The 21,090-nt window shown below is 45.5% G+C and overlaps 1 protein-coding gene across 2 annotated transcripts; it reads left to right on the forward strand.

The window, feature by feature from the left end:
- Positions 1-1,141: 1,141 nt before the first annotated feature.
- Denr (density regulated re-initiation and release factor) lies at positions 1,142-20,408 on the forward strand. 2 transcript variants are annotated; one of them, XM_059249533.1, is made up of 8 exons: positions 1,142-1,273; positions 1,981-2,095; positions 6,962-6,981; positions 9,065-9,149; positions 14,155-14,238; positions 17,436-17,552; positions 19,980-20,119; positions 20,235-20,408. In XM_059249533.1, exons 2-8 carry the CDS (start codon positions 1,990-1,992, stop codon positions 20,277-20,279), a joined length of 597 nt encoding a protein of 198 aa, XP_059105516.1. In that variant the 5' UTR covers positions 1,142-1,273; positions 1,981-1,989; the 3' UTR covers positions 20,280-20,408. The 2 variants fall into 2 exon arrangements, with proteins under 2 accessions (XP_059105516.1, XP_059105515.1); XM_059249532.1 differs by lacking the exons at positions 1,142-1,273; positions 6,962-6,981 and having other exon boundaries at positions 2,003-2,095.
- The last annotated feature ends 682 nt before the right edge of the window (positions 20,409-21,090 follow it).

The raw sequence follows: 21,090 nt of genomic DNA on the forward strand, positions 1-21,090 counted from the left end.
CCTGGTCTGCCTCCTTGATGCTAGGGTTCAAGATATGCATCATGAAACGTTGGAATGCTTTTTTAAAATTTTTATTTATGAGGTAGCCTTGCCTGGCCTGGAACTCACAGAGATCTCTGCCTCCTTGGCGCTAGGGTTAAAGATATGCATCATGAAATGCTGGAGTGCTTTTTTTTTTTTTTAAATTTTAAGAATATTATTAGAGGGCAGGGGCTGTAACTTAGTGGCAGAGCACTTGCCTAGCATTCACAAAACCCTGGGTTCAATTCTCGGTACCCAAAGAATGTTGTGGGAGGCCACGCTGGAGCTCTGGTAAAGAGTGTTTTGGACAGCTAAGTCCACGCAAAGTAAGTTGTAAACAGAAAATGAAAGGGATCGCCGCAGTGGCTGATGAAGTTGTCTCTGGAGTGGAGGTGAATGCAGAAGAGCAACTGTCTTTCTCCCAAGCCCTTTCTTTCTGAGCTCTGAAAGTGTCCTTGGGACTTGGGCTGAGTATGTAGATGAAGGGGTTTCCCCAAAATAAAAACTAGGAAGCGAAACAGAGGCACGGCTGTGTGTGGTTAAAACCAGAAACCCTGAGATGGGACGCATACATTCCGGTAGAGAACACGCAGGAGGTGAGACAGGCACAAATCATATGGGAAGAGCTGTCAGCCTGGGGGAGGCCAATTTAAACAGTAAATGATATGATCCCTGCGAGAATAATTCCAATTTGGGGAAGAGTCATGAAAAGCAACCCAAGTGTCTCATCCAGCCGCAATCTCTCCGCGGAGGGGCTGACTTATCCATCAGGCTGGTGGTGGGTAGCTGGGACTCTCGGATGTAGCCCAGACACTGGGGCAAGGCTGCCCACATCACCAATAGGGAGTCACCTGTGACTCAATGGTCTCTCCGCCAGCCCAGTCCACGCCCCACTGCGCAGGGACGTCCGGAGCCGCCGGCGCGTCCTTGCCAATAGGTAGCGAGCGCCACCTACCGGCCGCCCGCCCGCCCGCCCGCCTCTACGCCACTCGGGCCCCGCCCCTCCACCCCGGCGCAGGGCGCATGTGCCCTCTCGCTTCGCCCCGCCCACCCACTGCCCCCCCCCCCCCGCTCCGGCTTCTCGCGACATCCGCCCAGCGGCTGCCGGGATCTCGCGATAAAGGCCTATTGTCTCGCGCGAGCGTGCCTCCTCCGGACGGCTTTCGGGCTGCTGTGTGGCCGGGGCCGCCGAGTTGCATGTGTCGCTTCAGCTGGCGGGAGCGGAGGCGGCGGGGGCCGTGCGCCAGGCTGGGTAACGAGCGCTCGCGCCTCTGCGCGGCTTCGGAGGGGCTGGTCGAGCGTGGGGAGGGCGGGCAGCCGAGGCGCTGAGCTCCTCGGAGGAAGGGGGCCGGGCCGAGCGTCTCCGCGCCCGCCCACATGGGGGGCCTCCCGTGGCGGTCCCCGGGAGCTCCCCTTAGCGTCAGCCCTCCTGAGGGCTGCCTGTCCTTTTCCGGCTCCTTCTGCGCCCCCCTCCACAGTGTTGTCAACCCAGGCCGGGGCACTTCCAGCCTCGTTCCCCCTCCCTTGGCGTTTTGCTGTCGCCGCACCTTGCGTTCGGGTCGCCTCGAGTGACTCGTTTGCGTCCCTCCCGCATCCAGCCTCCGACCTGCCCCGTCTCTGTTGAAGTCACCCACCCCAGTTGTTCCTCCTCCTGCCCCCCAACTGCTTCCTCGTTTCCTCGGGTGCCCCTTTTGCCCTCGCCCCCGACACTCAGCCTTCGTGGCCCATCATTGCTTCTTGCTCCCCTGTAAATCCGTGGAGCAGGTAGCCGAGCCTACGACGAACGGATCGTGATGTTGTGAACTCCAATGAAACTCGGGTTCTTTTTAGTAGGATCGAAACAGCTTTGAGGTGCAGGGGGGTACATCGTGAAAAAGCTAAGACTGCGCCCAAATGCTGCTTTTCGGGGTGGGGGTCGAGCTCCAAAATAGTGATGTTGTGTTGTTACTTTGCTTACAGGTTTGTGAGATGGCTACTGACATTTCTGAATCCAGTGGGGCTGATTGTAAAGGCGACACGAGGAACAGTGCCAAGTTAGATTCGGATTACCCCCTTCGAGTCCTTTATTGTGGAGGCAAGTGTTGGAAGGGAAAAGAAATGCCTTTTGATCACTTTTTATGCCTAATGTCACATTTGGTCTTGTTAACTCTGGCATCTGTCTTTGTGGTTTGGTGGATTCTTTCTGGTTTTTTGTTTTGTTTTGTTTTTTTCAAGACAGGGTTTCTCTGTGTAGTTTTGGTGCCTGTCCTGGCTCTCGCTCTGTAGACCAGGCTGGCCTCGAACTCGCAAGAGATCCGTCTGGCTCTGCCTCCCAAGTGCTGGGATTAAAAGCGTGCGCCACTACCACCCGATGTTTGGTTTTTTGTTTTTTAATTTTAATTCATTTGTGTGTGCGTGCACTGTGTCACGATCCATGTGTGGATGTTGAGGACCACTTGTGGACCTTAGTTCTGTCTACCGTGTAGATCCTGGGGATTGAACTCAGGTCCTCAGGCTTGGCATCATGTGTCTTTACCCCATGAGCACCTTGAGCATCTTTGAATTATTATAGTACAGGGAGGGTGTTGTTTGAGGAGAGAGGAGATGAGGTCGGAGTGATGCGTAGTAGGGCAGTCTTGGGAAAGTCTGGTTTGGATAATTAAGGTTTTTTGTGTATAGGTGTGGGTGTGTATGCATGTGATACCAGAGGTTCAAAAGTTGGGTGACCTCCTTAGTCGCACTCCACCGTGTTTTTTGAAAAGGGTCTCTCACCGAATCTGACACTGTGATGAGCTAGACTGGCTGGCTAACAAGCACCAGGGATCCTCCACCTCCCCAGTGTTGGAACTGTAGTCCTGTGCCCGTGCTGGCTTTTACATGGATGCCGAGATTGCAGGCCATCCTGATTAGTCTTTAGGCTTATGTGGCAAATACTTTATTGAATAAGACAAAGGCATCTGCCCAGCTCCAGACTTTGTTTTCTTTTTTTTTCTTTTTTTTTTTTTTGGTTTTTCGAGACAGGGTTTCTCTGTGTAGCTTTGCGCCTTTCCTGGAACTCACTTGGAGATCAGGCTGGCCTCGAACTCACAGAGATCCGCCTGGCTCTGCCTCCCGAGTGCTGGGATTAAAGGCATGCGCCACCACCGCCCGGCTCAGACTTTGTTTTCAAGACGGGGTCTCACTGTGTAACCCTGGCTGTCCTGGAATTTTACTCTGTAGACCAAGCTGGCATTGAACTCAGAGATCTGCCTGCCTCTGCTTCTGAGTGCTGGGATTAGAGGTGAGTGACATCATGCCCAGCTCTGCCTGGACTTTTTAACAAAACAGAGTTGGAGTTTAGTAAGAAACAGGTTTGGTTTTGTTTTGTTTCCTACCCCACCCCCACCCTATCACCAAGGAAAGCCTAAGACCTTTATTTCCAGTCATCTTCCACCCATTCTTTTTGTTATTTAGTTACTTATTTATTTTTGAGATAGAGTTTCACTTTGTAGCCTTGGCTAGCCTAGAACTTAGAGATCAACCTGTTTCTGCCCAGAGTGCTAGGATTAAAGATATGTGCCACCATGCCTAACTACTTTTTTTAAATGGGGTTGTATATGTGCCTGAGTGTGTGCATGTGTGCCACAGGTGTGCAGGATCCCATAGAAGTCAGAAGAGGGCATTGAATCCCTTGGAACTGGAGTTACAGGTGGTCCTGAGCCACCAGGTGGGTGCTGGGAATCAAACCTGGGTCTTCTGTAGGAGTAGTAAGCTGTCTTAACCACTGAGCTATCAGCCCCCAACCTTTGTTTCTCTCTCTCTCTCTCTCTCTCTCTCTCTCTCTCTCTCTCAATAAGCTAATTAGCTTATTGTAGAGAAACTGTGTGGTAGCCGTAGTTGAATCCTGGGTCCTGTGCATGGAGATTCTGGTTTGAGTTTTCACAGGCTAGTCTGTAAGTTCCTGATAGGGAGATATTAATGGACACAGTCTCTTTCCAGAGGGTCAGGTAGCTGAAGGTCTTGGAGATGGTACCAGAGGTGGCCTTGGTGAAGTTGCCCATGTGGCTCTGCAATCCCTGCCTGAAGTGCAGTGGTTATCAATACTGGCCATTGGTACCAGCGCCCTGGACACAGAAGCCAGTGTCTCTGCCGGTGGAGATGAGATACACCAGTACAGAGCTACCGCAGCCTGTCACTTTGTGTGCAGTTCTTGTGCCCTCTGCACAGGGCTGGTGGAAAGCTTGACTCCTTGGATGGCAGCAGCTACTTCCTCGGAGCACTTAGGCTCCAGACTAGTGTGACTGTTGAGGTCCTCAGTGGCAGTAAATGCCTTGACTCTGGTCTGCGGGCCAGTGTGAGTGTGCTTCTACCTCAGGAGTCTTCAGAACCCGTCTCCTTAGCGGATGTCCCCAGGAGAAAGTCGATGTTCTGATTCCTTAAAGGAGAATGGTCACAACCTTGACCAGGTGGCTCAGCTTGGTGATAGGGGTCCCCTTGTTGCCTTTGGTCTTCACTCCATGAGTAAAAGTACTCCTTGTGGCCTCAGTCCTGGTCCCCATCATGACCCCAGAGACTGCTGCAGAGCCTCTGAGGAAGTTACTATGGCTGCTCAAGCCTGGGCCCCAGAGCCTCTGGGCCCTCCCCTGTATCAGCATCAACTCCCCTTAGGTGTTTTCCCAGGGAAGATGTTGAGAAGCAAGGAAACAGTTCTACTGTAAATCCTAAGCACAGGCTTTAAGGGAGGTGGGAGGTGCTTAGGGAAAGGGCAGTACACAGCCATGTTTGCAGGCTTCCTGAGAGGGCCATCGGGAATCCACATGTAATCCCTGCACTCAACAAAGGTTAGTCAGGAGGATTTCAAAGTTCCAGGCCATCCTGGGCTGCGTAGAACCTGTCTTAAAACTTGAAGGGACAGAGTGAAAAAGGAAGAAATTACACAGGGTTAATTGTGTTTTGTTACGGTACTGGTCATGAGAGTCAGGGGCCAGAGTGTGTTTTCTGACTTCACTTCTTCCTAGGTTTGTGGCCCTGGGCAAGTTACCTGGTTTCTGTAAGATTTGGAGATTTGTGTTTTAATGTGTGTAAGCTGAGAAAAAAAGATGACGTATTAAGGCAGAGAAGCACATGTTAATCCCAGTACTCGGGAGACAGACGCAAACTGGCCTGGTCTACATAGCAAGTACATATATAGTAAGTAAAGATAAAGCAGGGTATGGTGGCTCAGGCCTATAGTTCCAGCACTTGGGAGGTGGAGAAAGGAAGGTTGTTGAAAGATTCAGGGCTACACAGAAACCCTGTCTCAAACTGCTCCCCCTTCCCCCCAAAAAAGGAAAACCCCCAAACCAAAATGCTAGTCATGGCACATACCAAGGAGGCAGAGGCAAGAGGGTCACTGGAAATTCAAGGCCAGCCGGATTTACATAGTGAGTTCCAAGCCAGCACAGGCAAGTGGATCTCTGAGTTTGAGGCCAGCCTGGTCTACAGAGTAAGTTCTAGGACAGCCAGGGCTACACAATGAAATCCTGTCTTGAAACAACAACAACAACCAAAAAAAAAGGTGTTCTTCTGTTGTTTTTTGAGACGGGGTTTCCTATGTAACCTTGTTTGGCCAAGAAATCACAGTGTACACCAGGCTGGCCTCTGCTTCCCAGCTGCTGGGATTAAAGGTATAACTATCACTCCCTGCTAGGATTGCCTGTGTCCTGGGCTGACTTTGACTTGCTATGTAGACGAGGATGACCTTGAATTTCTGATTATCCTATTCCTACTGAGTGCTGGTTTCAGCTGTGTACCACAGTGCCCTGTTTATGGGGGTCCTAGAGATTGAGCCCAGGGTTTCATGAATGAGAGAAGCAATAAACTGATCTACAATCTAGACAACCCCCTCCCCCCATGTATATCACTTCTGAAGTGGCTTTTGAAAGGTTGACACTATTCAATCTGTGCCAGTGGTGAACAGTTACTAATCTCAGGTTTAACTGAATTATTTTGTGTGTGTGAGAGCAGAGCTCAGATCAGAGGACAGCTTTGAGAGTTAATTCTCCCTCTCTCTCGAGGATTCCAGTACTTGAACCCAGGGAATCAGGCTTAGACTGACTACAAGTGTCTTTACCTGCGAGATCATTCTGTTCTAGTCCTTAACCTTTTTGAGAAAAGTTAACTTTCTTCAGTTCCTGTCCTACTTTTGTACTGGCATTACAGATGCTAAAGGAAGGGGTGCTTCTAACCAACCCCCAGGGAGTTTAAGATCCACATGTATAAGAAACACTTGGAGTAGTGGGCTCAGTTGTAAAGGATCTGGCTACCAGGCCTGATGACCTGAGTTCAGTCCTTGGAACCCACATGGTAGAGAATCACTTAGGGAGTAGAAACACAGAGTTCATAATACTAATACAACTATCAATTAGGAGTTGAGGAAGGGGAGGGGTCTTTGTGAAGTGTGAAGTAAGGAAGTTGACAAGAAATGGGTCGTTGTAAGACTTAGGTGATAGGTTTTTATATGATGGTTTTCTGTGAAACAACATTTTTGTTGAGTGCTTGTGTGAGTCAAAGATAAGGCTGGACTCTAAATGTACTTTTTGGTAGCCTCTGCCTTACACACCTGGTTTACTAAGCCTTTTACCCAGAAATCTCTGCACAGTAGTATTTGAAAAGTGAGTAGTAGAGAAAAGTCTGAAGGCAGGTGGTGCGCGTTTGTAATCTCTGCACCCAAGAGGCCAGGGCAGCAAGGTCATGAAGTTTGAAGCCAGTGTGTGCTTCCTGGCTGATACTGAGTATTCTTGGGGTCTTAAGAAAGGGAAAACTCTCAAGTAGAATATTCGATTGAAAAGTAGAAGTGATGACACATAGGTGTCTTTAAAAAGGAGAAAGAAATGAAAAACCAAAGGGAAAAATTGAAGTACTCTGTCAGGTAGAAAGTATGAGGCTCCTGTGTTGTCATGGTTTTAACATTTCACATCTTTTTTTCTCTCCATTTCTCTAGTCTGTTCATTACCAACAGAGGTAAGTCCTACTTGTTAGGTTTTTTGTTCTCTTTTTTTCTGCATGTGAGATCACTCTTGATTTTAGAGTTAATCTAAGAGTTCTTCTATTTTTCATTTCCTATCAGTTGATAATGTTTCAGTCTTTTGTAGAGAACTTTGAATCAGAATACTTAAAACTTTTTAAGTGAGAGAGAGAGTGTGTGTGTGTGTGTGTGTGTGTGTGTGTGTGTGTGTGTAAGTGACGTGTTCCACAGTGCACTTGTAGAGGGGTGTAGCTAGAGTTTTCCTGCCTGGCCCACAGTCAGGACAAATCTCTCTCACCTGCCAGTCCCACAGCCGCTCAAACCCGACCAAGTAAACACAGAGACTTATATTGGTTACAAACTGTATGGCCGTGGCAGGCTTATTGCTAACTGTTCCTACAGCTTAAATTAATCCATTTCCATAAATCTATCCCTTGCCACATGGCTCGTGGCTTACCAGGATCTTCACATGCAGCTTGTCATGGTGGCAGCTGGCAGTGTCTCTCTGACTCAGCCTTCCACTTCCCAGCTTTATTCTCCTCCTTGCCCCGCCTATCCTTCCTGCCTAGCCAACGGCCAATCAGTGTTTTATTGATTAATCAGAAACACATTTGCCATACATCCCACAGCAGAGGGGTGTGTGTGTGTGTGTGTGTGTGTGTGTGTGTAAGTGACATGTTCCACAGTGCACTTGTAGAGGGGTGTGTGTGTGTGTGTGTGTGTGTAAGTGACATGTTCCACAGTGCACTTGTAGAGGGTGTGTGTGTGTGTGTGTGTGTGTGTGTGTGTGTGTGTGTATGTGTATGTAAGTGACGTGTTCCACAGTGCACTTGTAGAGGCCAGAGGACAACTTACAGGAGTCAGTTCTCTGCTATCATGTGGGTTCCTGGAATCAAATTCAAGGTCTCAGGCTTGGTGGCAAGCACATGGACTCACTGAGCCATCTTGTTGGCCCTGGATCAGAATACTTTTTAATCTTATAAATTAGACATTTGGAGTAGGGTTTTAGCCAGGTGTGATGGTGCATACCTTTAGTCCCAGCATTCAGGGGGCAGAGGCAGGCAGGTCTCAGTTCAATGATGCCAGGCTACACAGAGAAACCCTGTTCAGATAACCAGAAATGAGCCAGGCAGTAGTTATGCATGCCTTTCATCCCAGAAGTCCGGAGGCAGAGGCTGATGTATCTCTGAGTTCAAGGCCAGCCTGTCTACAAATTGAGTTCCAAGACAGCAAAGAGTACACAGAGAAACCCTGTCTCAAAAGAAAAAAAAAAGAATGAATGAATGAATGAATGTAGGGTCTTGCTATGTTGCCCAGATTAGCCTTGAACTCAGCTGTGCTCAAACAATCCTTCCTTAATCCTCCTGAGTATCTGTGATTATAGATCTTTTTTCTTAAAAAATACTTATGTATTTTTATTTATGTGTATTGTGTGCATCATATGTATGTATGTACTGTGTGCATACAGTGCCCTCTGGTCAAAGAAGGCATTGGATCCATTGGAACTGGAGTTGGAGGTGGTTGTGAGCCAACACATGGATGCTGGGACCTGAATTAGGGCCCTCTGCAAGAGCAATAAGCGCTCTTAACCGATGAGCATCTCTCCAGCCCCGTGTGTACATCTTTTTTGTACTTGGCTGTGTGCTTTAGATTTTTTGTATGGAATTCATGAGTAGTTGGATGGTGGAAGCAAAGGTAACCTGAAAGCCAAGACAACGTGCATGAGCAGAGGAAGAATGAGGAGTAGAAATTGTGTTTAAGACTTTCCTCAGTCAAGCTCTGTGGACAAGTCAGGAAAATAATGAAGGCCCTTTGTGACCAAAGCAGGGAACATCTTAAAGGATGTTTCCTACTTGAATTACAGATTCCCTATGGATGATCAGGTGAAGCTGAGCATGGTGACCTGTAATTCCAGTACCCTGATTTAGATTTAAGAGACTTCCCTGGCTACATAGTGAGATAGTGAATGTATGTGTGTAGTTTATCATTCTTTGTGTATCAAGTATATGGGGATGTTTTAATTATATTGGTTGAAATGCATGTTTTCTCACTCAATTTGTTCTTTTCCTTCCCTTCCAGTACTGTGAATATATGCCTGATGTTGCTAAATGTAGACAATGGCTAGAGAAGAATTTTCCAAATGAGTTTGCAAAACTGACTGTAGGTATGGACTTTTTCCTTTTTTGAACATAGGTTTTTATTTTACTCAAACTGTACTAACGAAACAAATACATGTGTGGCATTTTAAACATAGGGAAGTTTAGCTGGACCTGGTGGTGAAAGGCCTACCACCTGGTTTTGTGGCCGACTGAGGTTGGACAGCGATGTCAAGGCCAGCCTGGGCAGCTTAGGAGACCCTGTCTCTTAAAGAGGTTGTGTAGCTCAGTGGTAGGGTGCTTACTTAGCATGTCCAGGGTCCTAGTCCTAACAGAAAAAGATAGGAAAATCCTTTTCAAGATGTTGTACAATTTCACCAGTTTTGGTTAACTTTAAAATTATTTAAATTCAGAGAGAAGATAGATCTTTGGGTCAACTGACATAAAAGTGAATGATTTAGGGGCAAATGTATATTCACATTTTTCTTGTAAACAACTTGGCTGAGAATGGCAATTGTGGGTGGAGGGTGCTAAGAGCCGGTTAGAGAATGAGGCTGTTTAGAGCAGCGTTGGATGTGAGGTGTGAGGAAGAGGGGCATCTAAGGCCAAGGTTTAAGCACCTCAGTGGAAGTGATGGTTGCTGGGGTGTCACAGACAGGAACAGATTTCGCAGCTCTTATTGATGGCTTCTCTTACAAGGTTTGTAAAAGGCAGCAGGAACAAGGAAACGTAGGCTTCAGACAGGCTTATTTCACTCCAGTGCATCCCATGTAGCCCCTCTCTTGGCTGCTCAGTTTTCATATTATATACATGAGACAAACACTCTTGTCCTTGGTTAAGGCCTTTGGAGATAATAGCTACTTATTTAGTCACTCTTTGTTGAAGAGAACACTTAAAGGCTGCTGCATTTCGGCCCTGAGCATGACCTGCCGAGACATGCTTATGACTGGGAGAGGGACGTAGAAGCGTGTCTCATCCAGGAGCAGATGTTAACAGGATCAGTGTGAAGATTCTAAACTGACAAGGAAATAAGTAGGATTGACTGGTTCTGTGAGTGCCCTCTTGTCTGCAGAGTAAATAAGACAATTTTACACAGAGTGCTTTCCTCCAAGGAGTAGGAGAATGCCACCAGTGTGAGGGAGGATGGCTCACATCAGGCCGGGGCCTGACCCCTCCACCAGCTGTCATGTTAATAACAAGTTGTTTGTATTTTACTTTTGTTTCTGTCTTAAAGATACAGGTTCTATTTTGTTTAGTTTTTGAGACAGTCACACCATTTAACTCTGGCTGGCCAGAACTTGATAAATGTAAAAAAATAAAAAAGATTAAAGTTTCTTTTTTTCCTTTTATTATTATTTTTTAGATTTTATTTTTATTTTGTGTGTGTGGGTGTTTTGCCTGCACATATGTCTGTGCACCACATGCGTGTCTGATGGAGGCAGAGAGAGGGTGTAAGATCCCCTGTAGCTGGATCTTTGTGAGCTGTCAAGTGGATGCTGGGAATCGAACCCAAGTCCTCTGCAAGAATAACAAGTGCCCTTGCCTGCTAAGCCATCTCTCTAGCCCCATAAGAAATTTTCTTGACCTGCCTGTTTTACTTCGCTTTCACATGGGTAAAAAAGAGTCATAATCTGTGAGTTGGGCATAGTGATGCATCCTATAATCCTACTATCTGGATGGCTGAGGCAGAGGTTTGTGGGGTGTGTGTTTTGTGTTTTGATTTTTTGAGATAAGGTTTCATTATGTAGCTCTGGCTGTCCTGGAACTCAGAAATCTGCCTGCCTCTGAGTGCTGGGATTAAAGGCATGCACTACAACACCTGACTTCTCTTTCTGTTTGTTTTTAGCTACTACTATTTTTAAAGTAGGTGTGTGTATACTTGTGTGCAGGTGTCTAAGGAAGCAGGAGGTGTCACATCTCCTTGGAGCTGGAATTAACAGTTATAAGCCACCTGATGAGGATGTTGGGAACCAAACTCAGTTACTTTGCAAGGGCAGCAAGTGCTCTTAACCTCTGAGCCATCTCTCTCTAGCCCCTGTTTTGTTTTGAGATGGGGTTTCCCTATGTAGCCCAAGCTGGCCTGATTCTCCTGCCAAAATGCTGTCTTAAAAAACAAAATCCTCGGCAGTAGGTAGTGGCTCATGCTTTTAATCCCAGCACTCGGGAGGCAGGTGGATCTCTTTGAGTTCCCGGCCAGCTTGGGCTGTTACACAGAGAAACCCTGTCCTGGGGGGCGGAGGGGTGGATCCTCAACCAGGCGAAGTGGTGCTCACCTTTAATTCCAGCACTCAGAGGCAGATGGATCTCTGTGAGTTTGAGACCAAAATAAATAAATAAACAAATAAATAAATAAAATTCTGGGCATTTTGTTCTCTATTAACCATCTCTATAGTAGATATCTAAAATAATAAACTTACAAAGAGAAAAAGCTAATTTGGCCTATGGTTCTGTTTAAAGATCTTTGTCCAGTCGGGCAGTGAGTGGTAGCTTATGTTTTTAATCCTGGCACTCAGGAGGCAGAGGCAGATGGATCTCTGTGAGTTTGAAGCCAGCCTGGTCCAGGACAGCCAGGACGACACAAAGAAACCTGTCTCAAAAAACCAAAAGATGTCAGTCCATCACTGTGGTCCTCTTGGTCTGAGCCTGTACTAAGGCAGCAGGAGTTATTTCATGACTGGGAAGTGAAAAAGGAAAGGACTGGGTCCCGTTGTCTCTTAAGTTGAAGTCCCCAGTGACTGTCTCCTTCTAGACCATAGCACTCTTCACTTTAAACCCTCCTACTATGCCCCACCCCTTAAAACAGTGACACCTTCTTGGGTACTAAGTCCTTATTTAACACCTGAGCCTTTGGAGGATACATAGCCAGACTGCAGCACTTACTGTAATACTTTCAGAGTTCAATTTCATTAGAGTGTAGTATAGTCATTTGCTTTGTAGATGCTATATTCAGCTAGTGTGGGATGCTGTATTTACTTAGGTTGCTCAGAGGTAAGCTTTAAAAAACGCTATGTGTGTATGTGTGTGTCTGTGGGAGCTGTGCTCTCCATGCCACAAACTCAGGTTGTTAATGTTTAAAGCAAGTGCCTTAGCCACTGAGCCTTCTCTACAGCCCTGTTTTGTGTTGAGACGGATCTCATGCAGCCCAGGCTGGCCTCAAACTTGCTCTGCAACTGAGAATGACCTTGAACCCCCACCCCCCTCTTTTTTTTTTTAACAGTTGAAGAAAGGGGTCATTAGAGGGGTGAGGAAACACACAAATGCAATAGACACTAGCAAAGGGGGGGCCAGCGGCAACGACGACAGACACACACGCGCGCACACACACACACACACACACACACACACACACACACACACTCTTTCGTGTTTTAAAGCCTCTAAAGAATTTTCCTCCCCTAATTTAGCTTGAAGAAAGCTAGGATGGTTGGTCGGCTCAGAACTGTTGTGTGGCATATCTTGAGCAGGCTTGTTGAGCTAGTCTGTTAGCAGGGGGCCTGCTGGTGGGAGACCAAGGCCTACAAAGGCCTCTTATAGAGCCTTTTAAGCTGCTGGGCTTTTGTCTCAAGTCTGAAAGGTAAGGAGGAAGCTGGCCATTTTAGGAATTCGCGACCTTTATTACCCAGCAGTGGCCTCTCTTCGCTGTCTGTCTGCCTAACTTGTAATTTCCCTTCTCTCAGAGGTCACCCTAACTGCTCTTAGGGGACTCAAGGAGGATGATGGGGGTGGCAGTCAGAGTGCCTCAGAAGAGAGTCTGTCTAAGGGGCCACAAAACTTAACCAATGGCAGAGAGCTAGAGCATAAGACAGCTGTTTGGTGATGGTGTGTATCTTTGGAGCTTGTCATACTAATTGGGTAGCATCTGTTAGTACACTGTAATTCCTACTAAGAGTGTAGTGGGAAAAATAGCTGGGGCAGTTTTACTCTTAGTAGAGGAAGAGAACAGATAAAATCATCTAAGGAATCCTTGGCAGGCTCTGTCACAGGTATTGATGAGACTGATGATTTCTCTGTCACCATTGTCTACTGTATGTACACTGTGGAGAAGTTCATTTATCAGGTTTAAGAGTTCAAGGAGCCAGGCAGTGGTGGAACACGCCTTTAATCCCGACACTCGGGAGGCAGAGACAAGCAGATCTCTGTGAGTTCGAGGCCAGCCTGGTTTACAGAGCGAGATCCAGGACAGGCACCAAAACTACACAGAGAAACCCTGTCTCGAAAAATCAAAAAAAAAAGGAGTTCAAGGAGTAAGCTGGGCATGGTGGTGCACACCTTTATCCTAGCTGTCCAGAGGCAGAAGCAAGTGGATCCCTGAGTTCAAGGCTAGCCTGGTCTACATTGTGACTTGCAGGACAGTCAGGGCTACACAGAGAAACCCTGCCTCCGAAAACCAAAACAAACAAGCCAGTTTAAGCTTATAAGTTGGCTTTTGAGTTTCTTTTATTGTAACCTCATGGGGAACATTAAGACACAGGTTATCGGACTGGAGAGATGGCTCAGAGGTTAAGAGCACTGGCTGCTCTTCCAGAGGTTCTCAATTCAATTCCCAGCAACCACATGGAGGCTCACAACATCTATAATGAGATTTGGTGCCCTCTTCTGGCCTGCAGACATACATGCAGACAGAACACTGTAAATAATAAATAAATAAAATTAAAAAAAAAAAAGAGGTTATCACAGGAAGGAGTTTTGGCATCATGGTTAACATAAGTTTTGTTTAAGAAGACAAGGCATAATTTTGTAGCTGCCTGGACTGTGTACCAGAAACAGTAGAATACTGTAGCAGGCCTATTGGCAGTGTCTTTCCAGTAAGAAATACCACTGTCAGTGGTCCTCAAAAAAAATCTGAGATAAAAGACCCTCTGCAAAGCGGTAGGGGACTCAGGAAGTGGAAAAATCCTGGCCTTGCACTCCTGATGCCTTTACCTCAGTGCTGGAATGAAAGTGGGAACAGAACCCAGGGCTTTACACACTCAAAACTTTTTAGCCTGAGCCACATCCTCATCAGGTGATTTCTTTTTTTAATATTAGTATTAAAATGATGTTCATGCTCTTGTATTTTATTTTTCTATCCAGAAAATTCACCGAAACCAGAAGCTGGAATTAGTGAAGGTCAAGGAACAGTAGGGGAAGAGGAGGAGAAGAAAAAACAAAAGAGAGGTAAGAGAGCTGATCCACGTTTGACTTACACAAACATCCCTCCTGTAGAGGATAGGGGAGTGGTGAGGGCTCTAAGGTGAAGAGCTTCTGCCTGTTAGTGTGGGCTGGGCATGCTGGCTCATGCTTGTAATCTTAGTATTTGAGAGATTCAGGCCAGAGAACTGGGGGTATTCGAGGCCAGCCTGAGCTACATAATGAGACTCTTGTCTCAAAAAGCAAAAACCAGCTGGTCACCTTTAATCTCAGCACTTGGGAGGCAGAGGCAGGCAGATCCCTTGGGTTCCAGGACAGCCAGAGTACGTAGACAAACCCTGTCTGAAAAGGAAAAACAAAACAAAACAGATTCAAAATAAAAGCATGTTTGTGTGCATTTAAAACACAGCCAGCCTGCTGAAGGTTCCTTCTGTTGAAGTGGAATGAGCTGTTAGTACACTTAGCTCTCTCCTCTCTAAAACAAGTTTTCTCTTTTGAGACAGGGTTTCTCTGTGTAGCAGCTCTGGTTGTCCTGGAACTTCCCTTGTAGACCAGGCTGGCCTTGAACTCACAGAAATCCACCTGCCTCTGCCTCTCAAGTGCTGGGATTACAGGTATATGTCACAACCCCCTAGCTAAAACAGAGTCTTTATGCTATGGCACCTAGTCCCTACCCATCTCTTCCTCATTAATTGTTTTGTGAGTAAAATTAGCTTATCATTTATTTTTATTTTATACATACAAGTTTTTTGCCTGTCTGTATATTGTGTGCGTGCATTGTCCATGGAAGATAGACAGTAGGGGTCAGATCTCTGAAACTAGAGTTACAGGTGGCTATTCGCAGTCATGTGGGTGCTGGGAACAAAACTAAGGTCATCTTTAAAAACAGCAAGTGTGCTTAACTGCTGAGCCATTTTTCTAGCCGCAGCTTATAAATATTTTAAAGATTTTTGCCATACACACACACCCCATTTTTCCCAGTGCTGGACATTGAACCCAAGGCCCTACCCATGCTACTTAAGAGAAAGGTCTCTGCTAAGAGTCTGTTGCTATCTTTTCCTTCCTTTTCTCACCCGTTCTTAGCCAGATGCCTTTACTAAAGTGGACTCACCTCCCACCCCTACATTTATTACTCACCGCTTACTCCAGCCTGCTTAACCTGACTTTAATTTTTCTGAAACTGCTTTAGTAAAAGTCATCAGTGTCTTGGTATTTGCTAAGTAGAAAGAACATATGAAAGCCAGGTGTAGTGTGGTGTGGTGTGGTATGGTGTGGTATGGTATGGTATGGTGTGGTGTGGTGTGGTGTGGTGTGGTGTGGTGTTGCACACCTTTAGTCCCACACTCGGGAGGCAGAGGCATCTGTGTGTTTGAGGCTGGTCTACAGAGTGAGTTCCAGGACATCCAGGACTACATAAGAAACCCTGTCTTGAAAGACCAAAAAAAAAAAAAAGCACCTGAACTTTTCTGAAGTGTGGATTTCCCTGGTTTGTCTGTTTGTATAGATCTCCTTTTTTCCTGGTGTCCCTTCAGAGTAACTTCCCAGGCCCCGTCCTAGGTCCTCTTACCGTCTCATTCTGTTTATTCTCCCAGGATATTTCTATTGTGTCTCTAACTTCTGCTACACTATATACCTGTAATACCTGGCCCATGTCAGGCTGGAAATGTGCATGGTCCCCACAGATACCACAAATGAAGACTTCCTAAGCTAAATTGACCGAGTCCTGAATTGATCTTTTATTTCCCCCATTTTGGCAGATGTAGCTCAATTATCCTATTGCCTGAGCTGGAAACCTGAGAACTGTATTAGGCTCTGCTCCCATTAACAGTCCTAGAATCTGACCTTTCTCTTGCTCCTGCTCTTTACAGCTGATAGTTGTTCCCGATGCCATATTTGGTTTATAGTTTGATTAGTTTTTGCTGGAGTGAATGCGGGAACTGCATTTGCTTCTCTTTTTACACTTCACACTAGAGCTGACCTGATATTCATAACCATGAGTCCGTTCTTTCATTCTTTCTGTCTCGAGTGGCTTCTCTTTGTCCAGTGTAGTCATTGCTGAGCTTGGCTCTAGTTCTTACTGACTTCTGACCTCCTGTACTCCGTATCCATAAGCATGCTTCAGTAAGACAAACATGCTTCCCAGATTCAGTTTCTCTTGGGCTGAATGTATGTCTGTCTTGTACCTTCCCAGTCATTTGACCTGAACACGCCTCAGGTCTCTAACACTCACTTCTGTAGGAAACATTTTCTGTCCTTTTCTTTTTATTTTTCATATATATATATAGTGCCAGGCAGTGGTGGCCCACACTTTTATTCCTAGCACTCAGGAAGCAGAGACAGGTAGAGCTTTGAGTTTTATGACAGCCAGGCTACACAGAGAAACCCTGTCTTGGAAAAAAAAAAAAAAACAAAACCAAAAAATAGTCATTGCGTGTGGAAAGTAGTATACATTGAGGAGGTCAGAGGACAGTTTGCAGGAGCCAGTTCTTTCCTTGCATCGTGCGGGTTCTGAGGACTGAACTCAGGTTGTTAGGCTTGGCACCAAGCACTTTTATTTGATGACACATCCATGAGCCCCTAAGACTTGGTCTTATCAAGTAGGCCAGGCTGGGCTTGTGTAGCTTCCTGATAAAATGATTACCTAATTTATTCCGGTATAAAAACTCCAGAGTCAGAAGTTGAGATAAAGACTTGAAGAATCTAAGGAAAGTGGAGTGATTGGCCGGCCCTCTTTCCATATTCTCTGGAACCTCCAACCTCAGAAATTTCACTCCCAAAGTCCTTCAAGAACTGTGTCTAATCTGGGTCAGCCAATTGCTGAGTTTGTCCTAGATTCAAGGTTGCTTTATTGGCACAGTGGAACAGCTATAGTGACAATTCTCCTGCGACAAACTTGAACTTAGTGTCTTCCCTCACTTTCTGAGTGCCGGCACTATAGGCCTGGACCACCATGTTTGGTTTAACACTCCCACCCCCACTCATTTTAATAGATCGTGAGTTCCTGGAGGGTGGGAACTGTGTCCTTCCTGCTTATCCTTGCATCCTCAGTCCTTAGTGCAGTGCTGGGCACATAGTAAGTACTAATTGATAAATGTTTATTGAGTAAGTGGCCTGTGTGATTTTGTAAATTAGAAAAGGAGCTTGAACACAAAGCCAGACTCAGTATTGTATGTTTTACAATTATGAAAAGGGAAGCAATTGATGTGATCTCTTTCTTAATGAAGGTGGAAGAGGTCAGATAAAACAGAAGAAGAAGACAGTACCACAGAAGGTCACGATAGCCAAAATTCCCAGAGCAAAGAAGAAATACGTGACGAGAGTGTGTGGTCTTGCAACTTTTGGTGAGTTGAGGTTTTAGTTTGTTTCTTTGTTTACAGCCTGGAATATATCTGCTTAGATGTATAAACTGGAGTCTTTTCTGTATCATGAAATACCATAGTTCTGCCGTTTGCTCGTTTTTTCACTGCTTCCATATATCTGTTTATGCCAAGAATATACTAGAAGAGGTTTTGCCTTTCTGTTTTTTTTTTTTTTTTGTTTTTTGTTGTTTGTTTGTTTGTTGTTTTTGAGACAGGGTTTCTCTGTGTAGCTTTGGTACCTGTCCTGGATCTCACTCTGTAGACCAGGCTGGCCTCAAACTCACAGAGATCCACCTGGCTCTGCCTCCCGAGTGCTGGGATTAAAGGCGTGTACCACCACCGCCCGGCTTTCTTTCTGTTTTTATTTTATTTTATTTTATTACATGTGTATGTGTTTCACCTGCATGTATGTCTGTATACCATGTGCCCACAGAGGGTGCCGGAGCCCAAGGACTAGAGTTACAGATGGTTGTGAGCCACCATGTGAGTGCTGGGAATTGGACCCAGAGAAACTGTAAGAGCAGCCAGATATCTTTCTGGCCCCTGGTTCTGGACTTTTTTGGGGGGCGGAGGGGCCATGGCAACAAGGTCTTGCTTTGTAGCCCAGGTTATCCTGGAGCTTGCTGTGAAGTTCAGGCAGTCCACCCACCTTATTTTCTAGGTGTTGAGATTACAGGCATATGCCATGTTCAGCACAAGACTCTTTCTTTTTTACTTTTTTTTTTCTTTCTATTTTGTTTTTCTTAAAGGCAGGGTTGCCAGGTGTGATTTAATTCTAGCACTCCACCTTTAATTCCAGCACTCAGGAGGCAGAAGCAGGCATATGCCAGTCTGGTCTACATAGGTAGTTCTAGGTCAGCCAGGGTTACATAGTGAACCCTTGTCTCAAGGAAAAAAAAAAAGACTGGGTGGGGCTTCTGTATTTCAAGCTGGCTCTGCTAGTAATGAAGGGTAAGGATGACCTTGAGCTTCTGATTCTCTTGCTTCCACCTCCCAAGTACTGGTTTATAGGAGTGTACCACCTGCCTAGTGGTCCCCTGCTGGAGATTAAAAGTGAGGGCCTCCCAGATGCTAGGCAAGGACTTTTCCTATTCAGCTAATTCTCAGGTTTTATATTTCTAACTATAGTTTCAGAATTAACATTTAAAGTCTTTCGTAGAAGACACTAGCACACCTTCACCCCGGCCCCCAATCTGGTGATTTTGCTTGCTTTTTGTTTTTGAACGCTATCTTGCTATGTTGCCTTGGCTGGGCTCAAACTACTGCTTAGCCTCCTAAGTTTCTGGGGTTGCAGGTATGTACCACTGCCCAGCTCTTAAGGGATTGCTGCTTGAATATATTTGCATAAAATCAGGAGTGCTAAGTAAGACTTGACTGCTGGAGAGAGGCAGTCCTTTTTGAGAGAGGTTTGAAAAATAGCCTATCTCTGGGAATGACTGTAGAGATGTGAGTGAAGGGAGGTGGGTAGTGGCATGGAGTTCTATTCAGAGCCCTTCAGTTGCTGGAAGATGTGTAAAAATGTAAACTAAGGTCTCTGTGTGTGACAATACAAAATGTACAGATTGAAAAATACATCACTAAACTGCATTTTAAATATTAAGGTTATCCTGTTGAGGTGGCACATTCCTATAATCCTACCACTTGGGAAATGTCTTAATCAGAGTTTCTATTGCAGTGAAGAGACACCATGACCACAGCAACTCTTATAAAAGGAAAAATATTTAATTGGGGCTGCCTTACAGTTTCAGAGGTTTAGTCCATGATCATCATGGTGAGAAGCATAGCCGTGTTCAGGCAGACGTGATGCTGAAGAGGTAGCTGAGAGTTCTACATCTTGATCCACAGGCAGCAGGGGACATTGTCACAGTGGGCATAGCTTGAGCATATGAGACCTCAAAGCCCACCTCCACAGAGACACACTTCCTTCAACAAGGCCACACCTCCTAATAGTGCAACTCCCTATGGGCCAAGCATTTAAACACATGATCTAAGAGAACCATTCCCATTCAAACCACCATAGAAACTAAGACAGAAGTTCAAGGTCAACGGGGCTCTGTAAACAAAATAGACTTAGGCATAGACGTTTGGTTCTCTGTTGTCGGTTTTCTATTATAAAGAACTAAAGCATGTATGAACGTGATCTTGGAAGTAATGTGTTCCTGGATTCGTTCTGTTTCTTTCTAGACAAGGTTGGTCTCAGTGTCTTCGTCGTCGTCGTCTACCCCGCCCCCCTTCCCCCGTCTGTCTCGCCATTTTTGTCTTACTGTGTTATAGAGTACTGTGGAGGATGCTGTTTTATGTACTGAGACTGCATGACGTTGAAAATATATGTTAAAATTGAAATATCTTTGTTGTCCAATTCCAATTATAGTCTTGCCCTTTCTTTTTCTAAAAAACAAACCAAAACAGAAATTGATCTCAAAGAAGCACAAAGATTTTTTGCTCAAAAATTCTCCTGTGGTGCCTCAGTAACAGGAGAGGATGAGATCATCATTCAGGGAGACTTCACAGATGACATAATCGATGTCATTCAGGAAAAGTGGCCAGAGGTAAGTGCACAGGATGCATGCACCCGTAGAAACAAGTTTTTTTTAAAGCAAGTCACTTCATTTCTTTGTTAATTTTTGCCTCAGTTTCTGAACTTCTTTTACCTGTGTCTTTCAGGTGGATGATGACAGCATCGAAGACCTTGGAGAAGTGAAAAAGTGATTTTGGAGTCCTGTGTTTCTGAGCTGACCCGAGAGTTGACAGGGCCAACAGAGGAGAGGCCTTTCAGAAATATATACATATGTATATATGTGTGTATATATATCCTACAGTAAAGCTGTGGACTCCTCATCCTTGGCGTTCTCACTGTTCTGTACAAGGCTGCTTTGGTTTGTTTGTTTGTTTTTTTAATTGCCAAAGTCTGATAGAGAGAGAGAGACTGTCATGCTTATGCATGAATCTGAATTTAGTCAAATAAAACATTTTGGTCATTTGGTACTGATTTTTTTTTTTTTTTTAATTTTTATTTTAGAAAAACACTGTGCGCCCTCCCCTCCCCCCCAACTCGGTGCTGTCAGTGGGACTCAGGGCCATGTGCTGGGCATGCATTGCCACTGAGCTGGACTCTTGGCACCAAAACCACCTTCTTTTTTTGGGAAGTGTTTCTGTTGGTTATCTTACTGGGAGAAAGCTGAGCGACTTTTCAAAAGAAATTGTATTTCCTTTTCTTAGTAGAAGTGTGTCTTTGGTTGGTGAGAATCTAATGGGGTTTTGGTTGGATTAGGTTCTTCATTAACACAAAGTCCACTTCGTTGATGTAACAAACAACACGGAATGGGTAGGTTTGCTCAAGTCATTCTGGAGATTACTTGATAAGTACATTAAAAGCCTTAAAACCATGTGCACTGTGACCCAGTAAGTCCCTTCAACACTGTCCTAAGATAAGAACAAGTCTTGCATGCAGCTCATGGATGAGGGTACTATTCACAATGTTACTGATGATGTTAGAGCTCATAAATAATGCAGAACAGTT

This window comes from Peromyscus eremicus, chromosome 23 (genome assembly GCF_949786415.1).
Source record: "Peromyscus eremicus chromosome 23, PerEre_H2_v1, whole genome shotgun sequence".
Classification (NCBI taxonomy): Eukaryota; Metazoa; Chordata; class Mammalia; order Rodentia; family Cricetidae; genus Peromyscus; species Peromyscus eremicus.

What these genes read in the sequence shown, in the direction of transcription:
- Denr (XM_059249533.1), top strand. Translation starts at nt 1,990, where the DNA reads ATGGCTACTGACATTTCTGAATCCAGTGGGGCTGATTGTAAAGGCGAC. An exon ending in TCTGTTCATTACCAACAGAG is followed by an intron (nt 6,982 to 9,064) that starts GTAAGTCCTACT and finishes CTTCCCTTCCAG; the next exon opens with TACTGTGAATATATGCCTGA. An exon ending in GAAGAAAAAACAAAAGAGAG is followed by an intron (nt 14,239 to 17,435) that starts GTAAGAGAGCTG and finishes TTCTTAATGAAG; the next exon opens with GTGGAAGAGGTCAGATAAAA.